We start from the raw sequence: 15,502 nt of genomic DNA, 5'->3' as shown, positions 1-15,502 counted from the left end.
AAGTTCTCCTCTCTTCCTGTGCCTTGACAAGAATGCAGAACAACTAGTAAGAGATCTCAAGACCAGCAGATCTCATTCATAACTAAATGAACTGAATGCTCTTTTTCATTTCTAGACTGCTAATATGAATCTGACTCTGTCTCGTCATCACAATACCTGATAAGACTGCATTGGAGGGTACTGGACCATCATGCCTTGCATCTGGTTGCCCATATTGCTTTGCTGGTTGCCAGTGAGAGCGAGGTTGGGTGTTGGCTGCACGCCCACTACGGTCTGGTAGCTGGACGCTGGGTTTGGCATCACGGCTTGGTGCACTGGGGCGAAATGAGAAAGGCACAAGGCTGTGACCAAATGAAAAGAGACGCCTGATAGGAACCAAAAAAAAAAGAGATTAATATTCATGATATCTGCGCAACATGGCCAGAAGACGGGACTGACAAAGGCTCGGTTATCAAGATTTAAGAAGGAAAATTGTTCAAGATTTTATAGATTTTAAAAGGGGCAACGTGCAGATTGAAGGCTGTTACAGCTCAGCAGGTCTAAGACATTTGAAATACATGAGAAAGTCAATACATTTGATTTAGCCTGTGGTCGCCTGAACCTGCAACTGGAGTGGCTGAGTAAGTGCACAAACAAACAAAACTTTCACTTCTACTAAGGCTGCAATTAACGCATTATGACATCTTCAAACCGTTTTTGTCCAACCAATAGTCAAAAAAACCAAAGGAGCTTCATTTACTATCATAAATCATAAAGACAAGTAGCAAATTCCTAAATTTACGAAGCCGAAACAGGCACATTTTTTACACATTTGCCTAAAAAATGACTGAAACGATTAGTGGTTTCACAAAATAGTTGGCAACAATTTTCCAGTCGTCCAACTGTTGCAACTTTAACTTCAACAAATAACAGACAACTGGCTCAAACTTTTTAAGTACTTGTTAAAAAGCCATTTAGAGCACTCTAACACAAAGTCACACGGATCCGTCCATTTTCCGAACGGCCTAAAATGGCGGCACTTTATTCCTAGCCGGAAGGGGGGTGGTGTGGGGGGCAGAGAATCAAGACACTTAAATGTCAAGGTGACAAAAAGAGACATTTGAAAATACTGTCCCTCGTGACACACGCATGTGGGTAACGCGAGCGACAAAGGAGAGGACGTCCTTTTGTGAAGGTGTCTTTACAGTCTGCCGCCCTGGGAGAAAAGTACAGCTAGACAATGAAAGTGCTCCGCGAGGAACAGAGAGGGGCAGGACTATTTTTATCCGCCCTCGCCTCCCCACCTTCACTTACAAACCAAGCATGAAATGACTGTAATATCAAAAGCACACGATTTTGTACCAGTCCAGCAGGCAGTATATTTCTTTACTTTGGAAATTCCTTCAGACTTTCCCTGTATCATGCAAGTGTCACTGAGCGTCTTCGTTTTTTTTCCCTTGCATGCACACTCCATCCTGCATCGATTGTTGACGTGGCGAGATCGCTGTATGTCTCACAGGTGAGGAGTGAGGGGCTGAAAAAGAGACCGGTTCACTGTGAGATTCATAGAGGCCTCTCAGACAGCGTCCCGGCCCCGCATCCCGCCTCTCAGGCTCAGTGCTCTTCCTCTTCGGTATTAAATTGTACTTCTAAACAACCTTGAGACAGCATTCAAATTAAAATTAAGCCTGCCTTGAACAGCCCAAACTGAAAAAATTCAATACAAACAGTTGCCGACCCATAATAGTTACTGCAGGGTTTGTTTCCAGTATTCAATGTTTAAGCCTGGCTGTATGCAGGCTATTTGTTTTATGCATTTTTATTTGACTTGTGGCAATGTGGCAAAATCAGTGTCATATAGCTTATAGCACAATTAGGGTTTCAACTAATTGTTTTGTCGATACATGTCAGAAAATAGAGAAAAACAGCCATTATAATGTCCCTGAGCGCAGGGTGGCTTCACCAAATTCCTTATTTTATGTGAATCACAGTCTTTCTAGCTTCAAACATGGTTCTGGGGACCTTATTTTCCTTATTTTGTTCAGTTATGGAAATTAAATATTTCTGAGTTTGTATTATTACCTCATTAAATATAGTAAATATTAAAATTCTTAGTTTGAATTTCTTCTCCAAAACAACATAGTGGCCCTTTAAGTTTGTAGAACAAGCATGTCATCACCCTTCTCTAGCATCATCCAACAGCAGCAAGGGAGGAAGACAAATCCTTCAATCCCTTCACATATAATAGAAGCTGCTTTCCCAGAATGACCATGACTGAAGCTGAAGTCCCTGTGGTGGCGGCGACTGACTGATGCAAGTGAGTGGAAACATTCGCAGGTTCCTCTGCGGACACCAACTGAGGCATCGGAGAATTTCCTCTGATAACTTATTTATTATGTGTGCAACGCATGCTGCACCGTCTTCACCTTTAGTTGGTCTCATATATATATATCTTTAATTAAAACAAGAACAGAGGGGAAACAAGTCATTTTTTCTGTTTCCCTGAGAAATAATTGCTGTCCTTTGCCTTTGTAGGTCAGCTTCATTTGTCTGCTGTCTATTCCCCGGGTCCCCAGCAGGGAAGCCGCATTTGCAGCCTACAGATGACAGAATAGTGCCGCAGCCACTTACACAGACGTCTGTGCACCAGTGTGTACGTGTGTGTCACAATCGTGCCGACGTTACATCCAGTTAAGCAAGAGTGTGCGTGTGAGAAAGACCGAGCAGGAGCTAACAATCTCAACTCCTGTGGTGAAGAAAAAACAGAAACAGAATAATCAAGTGGAAGACTCCCGGGGAGACATGTGAACTCGCGGAAACAAACAAACCGAGAGGAAAGGAAAGGGAGAAATATTTGTCCTTCAGTCGAGCCGTCGGGCCGCGGCTGGCATAGCTCCCTTGTGAGAACAACAACAACAAAAAGTAAAAAGCCGAGAGCTAAAAGTGGGAAGTTAACAAAGCATATTGATATAGTAGAGTCTTGATTCGGCAGCAAGGACGAGCACTGCTTTTGACAACATGAAGTGTTAAAAATCAGTCGCTTCACATCCGAGGCTGCAGACCTTATTTATTTATTTTTAAAACCTTTGATTTGTCTTTAGATCACAACTTTGAAATTGACTTAATGACAATTTAAGTGTAAAATAGACTTTTTTTTTTTTTAAATGGGCTCTTGTGAGTGTGTGTCCATCTCTCCAGGTTGTTTAGTTGCATTAAGAGTCAATTTTTTCACCCATTTTGAACATTTTATGAAACCTTTCAACTGCTGAAAAAAGGCATCATGAGACAAATTATTCAGGTGTCAAAAGAGACGAAATTCTTCAGTAAAATGTCTTCATTCATACCTTGTTGCTGGGGCAGGTTTTGGCTCTGAGGGCAGTTATAGGACAGCGGGTTGACGGGCGGTCGGTAGTGGTGGTGCTGCTGCTGCTGCTGCTGCTGCTGATGATGATGCTGCTGCTGGCTGGAGCAGTGGGGGTGGTGGGCTGTCGAGCAGTAACACGTGGACATCTGTAAAAGACGCATTAACACGAATTCAAGGACTGTGTGACACATCAGCACTCCCATTTGAATGCACTTCACAGCGACAGGAGAAATGAAGGATTAGTCATAAAGCTGCTTTCCACTGCAGGAGTGACTCATGACTGAGACCTACAGACAAAATCACCACATTCTCACACAGTTACGGACAGTCAGCGTGATTTTAGATCGTAGGCGTCCCCACCTGCTGGACAGGCTGCTGGATGTAGGTGTGTTGCTGGAGGAGCTGCTGGTTCAGCGTGGACCCGGCGAAAGCAGCAGGACCCGGGGTGGAGCTGGGGTACGCGTGGTTGGGGGCCGGGGTCTGGAGCGCGACGGGCTGGCCCTGCAGCACCCCTGGGTGTCCTCCCGATGGCCCTGCCACCATGTAGCTAGCAACCTGCTGCTGCTGTGGAGGATGAGCTCCCTGCAGTACCATAGAGGAGGGGTGGTGGTGGTGGTATACAGTGGGAAAATGGCGGGTGTCCGGAGCTGAAGCCCCGCCGTCGTTGGGCTGTTGCTGCGCCAGAGTCATGTGACTGAACTGGGCGTTGAGGGCGTCAGGCTGGAGAGATAAATGAGAGTCAGATATTTTAACAAATTTAAATGAAAGGAGACACATTAATATCCAGCACAAGGGCACCGACAATCTTTCTTATTAAATCTGCCCAGATTTTGGATCAATACGCTTCAACCACCAGGGACAGTCAGCTGATTTCTAAGCTAAGTGCTGAATCAAAGACATTTGCTCAAAGTATTTTTTCCTTGAAGGTTGAAACAAATGCGTGAGTTTAAATCTGACCCAGGTCTGCCGAGACAAGCTCGAGTGTAAAGTGAACTATTTATCTGCATCGCCACCGCGCGCCAGTTCAGGTCAGTTCTGACATGCTGTTGGAAAAGTAGTGTTTTTAGTCATGGATTATTCAGCGCTAACATCTGGTGATGAATTAAATATTAATGGAACTTTCCACAGGCATAATTAGTCACAGAGGCATGTCTTTCACTAAAACCAGGTCAAAAATGAGGTTAAGTGAATGCATGATCTATATATGTGGGGAATGGCTCCTGCTGGATTTAGATACACCTTTCCACCCCCCAAAAAAATTATCTAGAACTGAATAGTTAATCGGGAGAATATTGCAGTCTGTTTTGATGTTTGCAGAGGTGAGATAATGCTGGGCTTATTTTACACATCATTAACAAAATGGATACCAAACTCCTCTTGCTAAATTGACAATTTAAATTTTTTTTTTCTGGTAGCAAAGAATGTGATATGTCGCAAAAAAATGTAGCTTCATTTTAAATACATCACAGAAGATCATTTATTCAGGGGCTTATTTAAAGGCACATGTATGAAGACCTGGCTCTAAATAAGAGCTCAGAGCATTTATTTAACCAGACACAAGCTGAGCAGGATTTTGGGTCCATTTATTAATTTAATTGCTGAGAGAAAAAGTCTAAAGACAAACTCTTAACGAGCCAGGTCTGACAGGAGATGGAACGGGGGGAGGGAAGGAATAATACAATGGAAAGAAAGAAGTTCTGTACCACAGTGTACTGTTGGTTATGACAGACGGGCAGGAACTGAGAAGGAGGAAGAGGAGGAGGAGGAAGAGGATACGAGACCATTGGGTTGTGGACAGGCTCAGAGGACAGCTGGAGAGGAGGACAGATCGGCTGAGGAGGGAAGGGAAGAAGAAATGGACAAGAGGGACAGGAGATGAGACTGGACGAAGGATGCTAAAAGTAAAGTGGCGGGAGCCTCGATTGACCATGAGCTTGTTTTTCCAAGCCAATTTGTTTTAAAATGAGAAACTAGTAAAAGGCTACATACATGATATGCTAATATACTAAGGCTAATGCTACACAAGTTAGCACTCTTATGCCGCTACGGTCAATTAAGCTCCTGCCATCCCACTATCAGCTCCCATTTTAACATTATAAGTTAGTGCGGTTAGAAAAAGTTAGAAAAATCATTAGTCTTTACATGACTTGTAAAGTGAAAAGTCAAGACTCCTGCTGAAATATGTAATCCCGCCCACTGACCTGTGAGTGGAGGTGATTGGTTTGGTGTTGCTGCGTTGGGTTAGGGATTGGCTGCTGCAGGGTTTTCCCCTGCTGTGGGTTCCTGCCTGCAGCCGAGGCGACGGCGGCTGGATTATAAACTACAGCGCTGCCATCGGGGTGGATGAAAGGCTTGCCTGTCAAATTAAATTCATAAGAGACCAGAAAGCAAAAGTGATGTGAGCTGCACACGCTATAATAATTCAACATCATAGAAGAGGAATCACTTGAATTACGCTCCTCGTGACAGGAAAGGACACACCCAAACATGGCCCGTGAGAGGAGAGCAAACAGGAATTAACAACCTTGGCAGCATTTGAAGTTCAGTTTGCAGCCCAAAAGTGTACAACTGTGTGTTTGGCCCATGATGAATATTTACAGATTTCTCCCATCTGTTCAATGCATTTTGAGCAGCACGCTTTTGGTCTGACTACTAATTTGACAGACAAACCGAGTGCAGCCCTGTGCCGACCTGTAATTCTGTCCGCAAGTTTTGAATATTCATTAGGAAACCAGAAAATTACAAGACAGGAATAAGGGAAAAATCACTTTGATTTATTGCGGTACATTGGGTCGCCAAACTCTGGCTTTTCATCTTCAGATGGAGGTACCAAATCACCCACCTGTGTGTGGGTTGACAAAAACGCTGCCGGGTGGTATCCCTGAGGCTTCCAGCGGCAACACGTAATAGTTGGTCGCTTCTGTAGCAGATGGTGGCTGTGAAGGGACGCTCTTGATCATCTCAGGGGGTCCCGAACCTCTGGTGTCAGCAGCCGGGTGGATCAAGGGGGCGCTGGGGATGTTGGACCAGGATGAGGCTGAAACGGGGAGGGGCAGCTGGGGACGGGATAGTGAGCTGGACGAGGAGCCGACGCTGCTGCACGATTCTGAACCTGAGGAAGAGGCAGAACAAAGAGATTTATCAGCTGCATCCTACATCTCCAACAATGACTTTAAAACGTGTTGCTTGTTAGTTCTTCATGAGGGTGGAAAGAGCCGATTGTGATAATGAAGCAGTCATGCCTCTCGCTAATAACGCAACCTCTCTCGTGGCTGCATAGCATTCTGGTCTCCTGAGGGAACCGTTGATGGAGAAATTGGTATCTGTGCGCCGTCTGTGATGGATGTCTCCCTGTGTAATTACTGACTGTTGTGCAAAATTGGTGAGTGCGCAAAGAAGCTCTTGGATTTTGGGAGGAGGGACTGACATCGCAATCTGGTGTTGTGGGGTTTTAGAAAGCTGAGTTCAATAATATTGTTGCTGTCAAAGCACAATGGATCACAAAGGAACACAGAAAACGTTCTTTAAAATCTCCTCTCTCAATGCAGTCTTTTACAGCATTCAGATCCTTTACTTAGAAGTATCGAGTGGCAACTACTGAGTACTCAGTATCGATTAACCTGCTGATTATTTTCTTGATTAATCAATGATGATTAATCAAGGACGACGATGTCCTCTAATGTCTTATTTTGTCCACCACACAAAAACATTCAGTTTACTGTCATGGAGGACTAAAGGTGCACTGTAGAGAAAGATCTTCATTGACTGATTTTTACGCCTAAACACCAATACTTCCCTGGGAGTCCTGCTAGCTGAGCGAACAAGCTAACAATAGCTACAATCATGAATGTACAAACAGATGATGTAAAGCCAGAAGCAGTTAGCAGTTACTCTGTTAATATGCTGCCCCCATTTGTTGGGAATATGAATTCAACAGATGGCCAATTCTTACAAATTGCACCTTTAGACTTTTTTTGTTAATTACTGAAACCGAATAATCGATTATCAAAATAGCTGGCAATTAATTTAACAGCTGTCTTATCTTCCTTCATCTTCCTTTTGCCAAAGTACAGAAACATTTATCAGATAACATGTACTGTATAGTACTCCTTATGGAGCAAAATGAATTATGTTTAACAGTTAATTAAGTGTTAATTGATTTCTATTGCTAATGAACTTCAGTGCTGTAGGAGGTCATGGTAAAGCTAATTTCAGCTAGTATGTTTATTTCTGCTGCGTAGCTGAATGTAGAACAATGGATCCAGTTTAATCAGCTGGAACTGTAAACTAACAACTAAAGGTGTCAGTTGTAATGGGGGCAAGTGGAGCTTAACAATAGCAGAAAATACTGAATTATACTCATAACTTTACCTCAAAATAAAGGAAATTGGATGACAAATGAGGTTCATCACCGCAGAAATGATATCGCACAGGCTGAAACAATTTTGCCTCTATTGTTTCTAAGCTCCTATTTTCAGGTAGCAATGGCGTGCAGCCTGTCGGGGGGGAGGGGGTGTTATTTGAGGCCTTTAAGAGGAGAAGGGCAAAGGTAGGAGAACACGGCAGCGCGGGCGAGATGTCTCCTCGACTTATACTCCCAAAACACAAAGTGAGGGCAGCCAGTCGCCTCGTAAACAACTTAAAGAACTGCTCAGGCAAGAAACCCGCTGCTGCTGCTGCTACTTCTCAGCGGAAGAAAAGCAGGAGATTGACAAAAAATAGAAAAAAAGTGGCAGGGAACAAAATGGAGAGCAGAGGCCAAGCAAGGATTTCCACCCTGCGTTCACTGAGATAAAGAAGACAAAACCTCACTCATCTCAGGCAGTCAAGTTACAAATGCATCATATTGTGGAGTAAGCGCCTGCAGTCGGGTGCAGCCTTAACTTCATCTCGGTGACACGCGCGGCACTTCAACTTATACATTATGCAGTAGGTTTTACACTACGCTGCTGCTACAACACTTTTTAAGAGCCTCCTCCATCACCACGTTGCTGTGTGGCCATTAGTTTTGACAGCTGTCCGACTACATGGCGGCGCACAGACTTTACTGACCGCGGCAGGGAGACAAACACTTGTCGACATGCCTTTAGTTCCGAGCTCAACATGCAAGATGTCTATTTTTATTCGCCCATCTATCTACTTGGCTAATTTTTCCTCTTCATGCTGTGAGGGTTTCCTCTCTCTTGTCTGAATAACTAAATGGATGATTTACAAGCTCAAATCCCTCCATCTACATTCAGAATTCACCTGTACCATGTAATCAGCCTCATTTTAGAAAGAGAACATTGCTGAAAATTGACAGCTACACTTTTAAAGTTCAAGTACGTCATCCTCACTAGCTTTCTTGCCTGTTTTGGAGAGCCTCCCGGTGCTCTTGCTGCTGGCCGTGCTGTCCCCCCGGACGAGGCCGGGGGAGATGCCGCTGAAGCTGCTGGCCTTGGTGATGGCGGGCCGCGGGGCGAGCCGGTTGGAGCTGTCCGAGCTGTCGGTGCTGCTCCATGGCCGCGGTTCGCCGTGCCGCGGCAGCGTTTCCGTCTCGGAGCTGCTCTGCCGGCTGGCTCCTGAGCGACCTGCCCGTAACCTGAAAGACAGAACATTTGATTTAGATTTAGTATTCTATGCTTTTTTTAAGTTACAGATTTACATCCTCATGGCACAATATCAGCAGGTCATTGATACATTTTCTGTGAAGTGATATTAATTAATCGACTAATTTTTTCCGCTCTAAACTTGTGTTAACCACACTTCTGCCACAGATTTACACAGTGAAAGGTAATGAAAAAACACAAAACAAAACAAAGACCTGCAAAAAACTGTTGTTTTTAAAAAAAATAACTGCTGTACTTTGATATTTGAAAGCATTTATTTACTCAATTTATGGCATTTCAATCACGGCACGTTGTCATCCTCTATGGACATAATCAGCATTCATTCTTTTGTGAATCCAGCCATAGCATCTTCAGTGCTCGATCATTAAAAAGATGACATTTTAAATGGACAGTTACATCGCCTAATTGCCAAGCTTTGGTCCGAACAGGCCATCCCACATGAGGAAACCTGGGCCGAAAAATCCTATTTAACAGAAGCTTTCCTGAGCGGCGAAAAACAAATCCTCAGATCAGCACTCCTGCTCCTGAGCGAGCCGATTAAGGCCTTTTTTTCTCTGCCTGCGGTTCAGCCGCTGAAAGAGCTGAATGATGTGTGACGGGGGTTGGGGAGGAGGGAGGAGGGAGGAGGGAGGAGGGAGGATGTGGGTGGGTGGGTGGACCTACCTGAACATTTGCCGCCTCTGTTGGGTGCTCATGCATGTGTCTTCATCCTGAGCACTGAAGGGAGGAGGAGAGGTATTACCGAACAGGCGCCGACAAAATGAGATATCCACCATTTTAAAAACATGACAGAGCGAGCTCTAATTGCTGCTCTGACAGGAAAACTGTAAAAGTGATTGAACATAATTTTAAGTAGAAGCTATCTGAAGAGCTTTAGTTCCACTTTAAAAGGATGAGATCGGTTCTACTTTGGCCAATTAACTGACAATTCATCATCCGTTATTAGATACAGCTTTTTGGAACAATATTATTACGTGATGAGAGGTGAACTTACCTTCTATCAAGTATGAAGTGATCTCCCTGTGGGTGGGAAGGAAAATTACAGGAAATTACAAAGGTGCAGATAATTCACGGCACAGTTTGTTCTTATTTTTACCTCCAGCACTTTTCTCTTTGCATTGTGAGCTACATTTCATGGCTCGACGCATTCAAAAATCCAATAAATGCATCAATAAATATCATTAAAAATTAGACAGGTGGCTGGACAACTGCTCTCGGGTCTAGCTGTAAATCTAACTTCATGAATTTGGCTCCAAATCAGAGCGTCCCACGTCTAAAAATTCATAAATCCAGCAGTGGTAATTGGTAGCAAGACATCTACTGAATTTGCACATGAATAGAAACGACACAAAGATTTGTGCAACATGGCCCCCACCCCCCACCCCGCCTACACAAACAGCTCTCACATCATGTGCAAATATCCTTTCTCTGGCTCGCTGGTACTCCTCCTCCCTCTCCTCCATCGATTTGCTCCTCTTGTCAGCTTTCAAACGCATTCGAATCTGGCAAGGACACACACACACATGCAGACACATATACGCGCACACACACACGCACACACAAGCGTCTTTAGCAGCAATGTCAGGGACGCCAGATTGTCCCATTCTTACCAACATGTCAGGAATGAAAGTGACAGCTTGGTTGGGGGAAAGAAAAAAAAAAAAAACACCTACCGTGCTGTCTTCGCGATCAAAGCTGGAGTTGTCTCGTTTGAGAATGTAGCGTTTCTGAAAATCGTCCGCCCTGTCATCCTTGATGTGCTCGGAGAATTTCTGATCAGGTCTGTCGGTGGAGGGGGAATTCACAGGAGTTTTAGTGGCAGCTTAATTTCGGGAAGACGCTGACAGCAAACATATGTTAACCAACAAGCAGGGCAGGAATCAACTTATCTGTTGATTGATTGCAACAGCTAATGGTCGCAGGAAATCCTACAACAATTAACAAGCAAGGTGGCAAGTTACCACTTTACATTAAGGTCCTTGTATTAAGTGTTAGTTAATAGCTAAAAGATAATTATGAACATTATTATGTTTATAAGACTATAGAAAGAATTCATTAACCTTAAAAAAGGTGCAATATGTAAGCATTGGCCACCTGTCAAAGTCAAACAAATAGGGAGCAGCATATCACCAGATTAACAGCTAACTGCTGCTAACTGTTAGCTAGTAAGCTCAGTTAGCCGTGCAGCTAGGGGTCGTATTAACCCGAACTGGGAGCTTGGAGCACCAGTGGAGTGTTGACGCTGTTTACTATCAGACTATCGACTCTTGAGGTACAAAGTGGCTAGGGGCTAGCTGGTTAGCATGCTACATTCAATAGACATCTCTACAACACAGTACAATACATGCACATCTTTGAAATGGATGCACTTTACATAAACAATTACCAAGTGACAGTGTGTTATAATGGGAGCCCTCATGCAACATCCATCAGTCTGATGATTATTGTCTTATTCACGTACTTATTTTACACAAATAAGGTCAGTTAAATTATAAGAAAAGACACTAAAGAGAGGCTCACATTCTAGTGTTGGTGGTTTTGTTGATCACCACCGACTTCCCACTGGGGTCCACGTTGTGGTCCATGCCGAAGTAGGCTGCCACTCGATGTGCAAGCATCCTGTGATAGGACGTCATGGGCGGGAACTTTCTCTGTTGGCTTCTGGAAGGAGACACAGAAATGTGGTTAATGGTCTTCTACAGTTTAAATGTTTTTTAACAATTGATATACTGCAGGGAAAAAACATCAGTCAGACTCCCAGTCTGAAATGAGGAGTGGGGCAAGTAAAGCTAGGGCTGTTTCAACTGGTAGAAGTCCAGTGTTGTTTTGCCTTGTAAGGATGTATCTGCTCTTGGGTCTGTTCTGAGCTCACTGGAGGAGAACTTTAAGCCCTCAGTAATTCTAGAGCAACTTACAACTTACTTAGTACATTGGTAACAGAGATTTTGATCACCAACACCAATAGTAAGTTCACAAATTAATTAAAAAAAAAAAATGAAACACATCCAAACAGACTCAGCCCAAATTGAAACAGCAGGACAATGAACAGCTGTTCCTCTTAATTGTGTGACTTCCAGCACAGCGCATCTGAAGGTGTGAAGATCCTTCTGTGCAGGTATTCTGGAAAGCTCCGTTACTCCGTACTTTGGAAGAATATTTTAAACTCGATGAAAAAGTTGTCGGGTTTCCATTCCCATCAAAAACAACTGCACCTGGACTCACTAATTGAGTTCTCCTATTGTTGAATTTGTTAAAACTCATTGAAAACAAGTGTTGTGGTGTTTGGGTAGGACAACAAAAACTGAATGAAAAGCTGCACAGCAATGTCTCAATGAATATTCCTTACTCATTATTGCTGATGAAGTCCAAGATGTCCTGTTCCAACTTCAGTAGCATGATTCGATCCCTTAAAAAAACAAACAAACAAAAAAACAGTAATTAGGATTGTTTCTGAGTCAACTTAAACAAATACTTGGGTTCATTATCAGATGGTAATATTTGAAGTGAGTCCAAGAAAGACATCATAAAATCTCTCAATTTGAACCACAAGAAGCTTTAGTTTGGATGTCTGTAATTGAAGACTTGTGAGAGTTGTCAGAGTTAGCGAGCTTCTTAGCCTGTTGCAAAAGGGTCAATACAGTGGGTTCACACAGTTCATTCAAAAGATGTATTTATAACATTGACTCTTGCCTCATAACTTTTGTAGTGTTGTTGATATTCGTGGCAGAGGAGATTACTGTATATAAAAGTAGATTGTGCAACAAAGCTAATAAGCTAAGCTAGCTTCCTCCATTTTTGACTCTCTGGCTAACTGTCCTCTAAAAGGTCAGCGATGTCAAGACCTCTTGCTATTGCTCAATGGCAGGAATTTCTGTGTCAAGTTCACCAAAATTTAGTTCAACATTTCCATTAAAACAAATTGATTTCACCATAACATTTTACGATTTTTAAATGCTGGTACGAGCAGGCCTTTAGGCTTAAAAGATGAACTCCTGATGGTCTGTGTTTGTCTGCATTAGTCACATTTGTGTGTCTCTGTTAAGCATACCTGGGGTTGCCTTTCAATGTGTTGACCAGGAACTCATGGAGATCTATGCCAGTTGAATCTGTGTAGTCTTGACTGGAATCTAACCATAGAAAGACGACATTTATTTCACACAAGTGAAGGAAATACATCACAGACTTTATAAAGCACGAGCATGCATAGATTCCTACCTGCGCACAGATAAACTCAAACATGTCCAGATCTATAAAACAATCCCTGAGATTACCTGTGTGTCACTTTCTCAATATAATTGTTATATGAATAACAAGGAAATTGAAATGTTCCGCCCCGTTAACTCCCCAAATTAATGATAAACAGTTAATGAAACGCACGTCGTGAATATTGATATGCAAATTAATCAGCTTGTCATTCAACTACCTGTGAGGAAGAAATGGAGAAGTCTACGTTTGAAGAGAGAAACTTCGCTGAGGGTGACATTGCTAAGGAGGACCATGCAATTTGGTGGTTATTGGTGTGACCAATGCGGGAAAAAAACAAACATCTGGCAGCTTGTATCAGCAGCAGTGAGCGCTGCCAGCTGAACCACTTAAGAAATGAAGAAGTTGTCGGATAACGAAGTTGACACCCAAAAAAAAAAACAACATGTTCCTGTGCACCAACAAAGGATAGGACCCATCAGCGGGAGTCAAGGGACGCCGGAGCTTGTTCCCCCCGGTGGCTTTCTATAATTGGAGGCTGCCTCATCAGTGGTGTTGCTCCACAGAGGGAAGCAGACACCTTTGTACGCCTGTGGGAATCCGCATAATTGCTTAACACCTTGAGCTTGTCGCAATTAACTGAATCGCGCCAATTATCGGCCCATAATGAGATATCATTTAAAATGGAGAAGTGCTTTTGGACAAACTGGAGGGCATGGCGCCGGAGAAAAAAATGTTTAGGACTGAATCATCCTCGTGACATGGTAAAGGATATAATTATTAGAAGGCTGTAATTTGGCTGAGTGACACGGATTGTGTGATGAGTATCATTAAAGCATTTGGCTTCGTTTCAACACTTTGGCTTCAGTGTCGTCTTGACAAACTGCAGACAAAATGATATTATAAACATACCGATGTAAATAATCTATGGGGGTGAGTAATTTTAGATGTGCACATAGTTTTCTATATATAAATTCAAATTTTTGGATGGGGGAAGCACATGCATCTTTCAAGCTCTATTTTGGGAATAAGCAATGTTTATAAATGAGGCCCCAGGTGTTTATGATGTAAAGGAAGCTGAGGTGTTAATGGAAATATTTCAGCTGCTGTGACCGACATCAGTCTCGTCAGGTCTCCCTGAAGGTTTCTAACCTTATAATCAAACCAGTATACAGTCCTTTAAAATATATTCAGATGGAAGAGAAAGATCTTCACTGACTGATTTTTTTTTTTTATGCCTAAACAAACTAAATAAACAAACTCTCCGTTTTCAATGACGGAAGAGAGAGAAGATAAATATGTTCAAGAAAGAGACATATTATCAAGATAACACAAAGAAGAAAAAAAAAATCTATATACAGTAGATCCAAAATGAGCACTCCACCACCGGTTGAATAGCATTTCTCACCTCTTGATAGCATCTTTTTTGGTGTTTTCTCCGGTTTGTCCACCTTATTGCAGCTGTCATCTTTCTCTGCTTGGTCCGGTGCGGCGCGATCTTCCTTTTCAAAGGGCTGGAGAAGGAATCCATCCTGCAAAAAATACATAAAAACTGAATGATTCACTGGTATGCGTTTGACCCTGCTGATGTTTTTATAAAATGGCGGGCTGTTCGTGGCCTAAATTTAGCCATTTTGGTCGACTAGTTCATCCAGTAACACCACAAGATACTCAAGATCTTCAAATACTAAATGTAATCTGATCGATGACATTGATTGAGAAAGTAGGCGTTAAATACGAGGCATTTCATTCTCTCTGATCTTGCCTGAGGTTCTAGGTTAATTAGAGAATAGCACGGGCAAAAGAGGCCTCAGCACGACTCTTAATAAACACTCCTGGTTTATCATTGAAACCTGTCTCCTTGCCGGCAATTATGTGCCTGCGTCCATGAATTCCAAATCACTCACAACGGCAATTAATCTGCCAGATTAGCTTGTTTTTTATGAAACCACCTGAATAAAACATGAATTTGAGCCCAGATATTAAACAACACAGCACATTTGGTTCCTTAAAATTCAACAGGATGAGGAGTTAGCTGTAATCCCCCTCCAACTGTAAAAGTTCTTCAAAAAATTCCACCGTGCTGCAATCAGAATGGAAGTCTGGTGTGGACGCTTTGTGAGATCTATTAAAAATGGCCTTGATTTACCCCAGACGTGCTCTTCCTCTCTCTCTCTCACACACACACTCACACACACTCACACGACTCAGAGCAGTATCTGATTTGCTTTTCAGGCAATTCTACAAAGGGCTGAAAGGAGAAGCTGAATAGAGGAGAGGGGTTGCCAGTGCACCGTAAGTGGATTAAACACAACTCTGGAAAGCTAACATCAGAGAGTCTGCGAGT

At 42.9% G+C, this 15,502-nt stretch overlaps 1 protein-coding gene across 6 annotated transcripts in view; it reads right to left on the bottom strand.

The window, feature by feature from the left end:
* r3hdm1 (R3H domain containing 1) overlaps nt 1-15,502 on the bottom strand; it is a 45,697-nt gene that overhangs the window by 10,299 nt on the left and 19,896 nt on the right. For 4 of the 6 annotated variants that reach the window (XM_073462156.1, XM_073462159.1, XM_073462157.1 and 1 more), the window contains exons 4-17: nt 14,564-14,687; nt 13,001-13,079; nt 12,299-12,358; nt 11,473-11,613; nt 10,626-10,734; nt 10,359-10,454; nt 9,947-9,972; nt 9,616-9,669; nt 8,680-8,924; nt 6,186-6,455; nt 5,545-5,699; nt 3,704-4,063; nt 3,324-3,489; nt 157-314 (exon numbers count right to left, since the gene is read on the bottom strand). In XM_073462156.1, coding sequence (XP_073318257.1) covers nt 157-314; nt 3,324-3,489; nt 3,704-4,063; nt 5,545-5,699; nt 6,186-6,455; nt 8,680-8,924; nt 9,616-9,669; nt 9,947-9,972; nt 10,359-10,454; nt 10,626-10,734; nt 11,473-11,613; nt 12,299-12,358; nt 13,001-13,079; nt 14,564-14,687 — 2,043 coding nt within the window. The remainder of the gene's footprint in view (nt 1-156; nt 315-3,323; nt 3,490-3,703; nt 4,064-5,544; nt 5,700-6,185; nt 6,456-8,679; nt 8,925-9,615; nt 9,670-9,946; nt 9,973-10,358; nt 10,455-10,625; nt 10,735-11,472; nt 11,614-12,298; nt 12,359-13,000; nt 13,080-14,563; nt 14,688-15,502) is intronic. The other 2 variants (XR_012177987.1, XM_073462158.1) reach the window with 1 other exon arrangement.

The sequence above is a fragment of the Pagrus major genome, chromosome 24 (assembly GCF_040436345.1).
Source record: "Pagrus major chromosome 24, Pma_NU_1.0".
NCBI lineage: Eukaryota > Metazoa > Chordata > Actinopteri > Spariformes > Sparidae > Pagrus > Pagrus major.
This window is presented reverse-complemented; position numbering and strand designations above follow the sequence as displayed.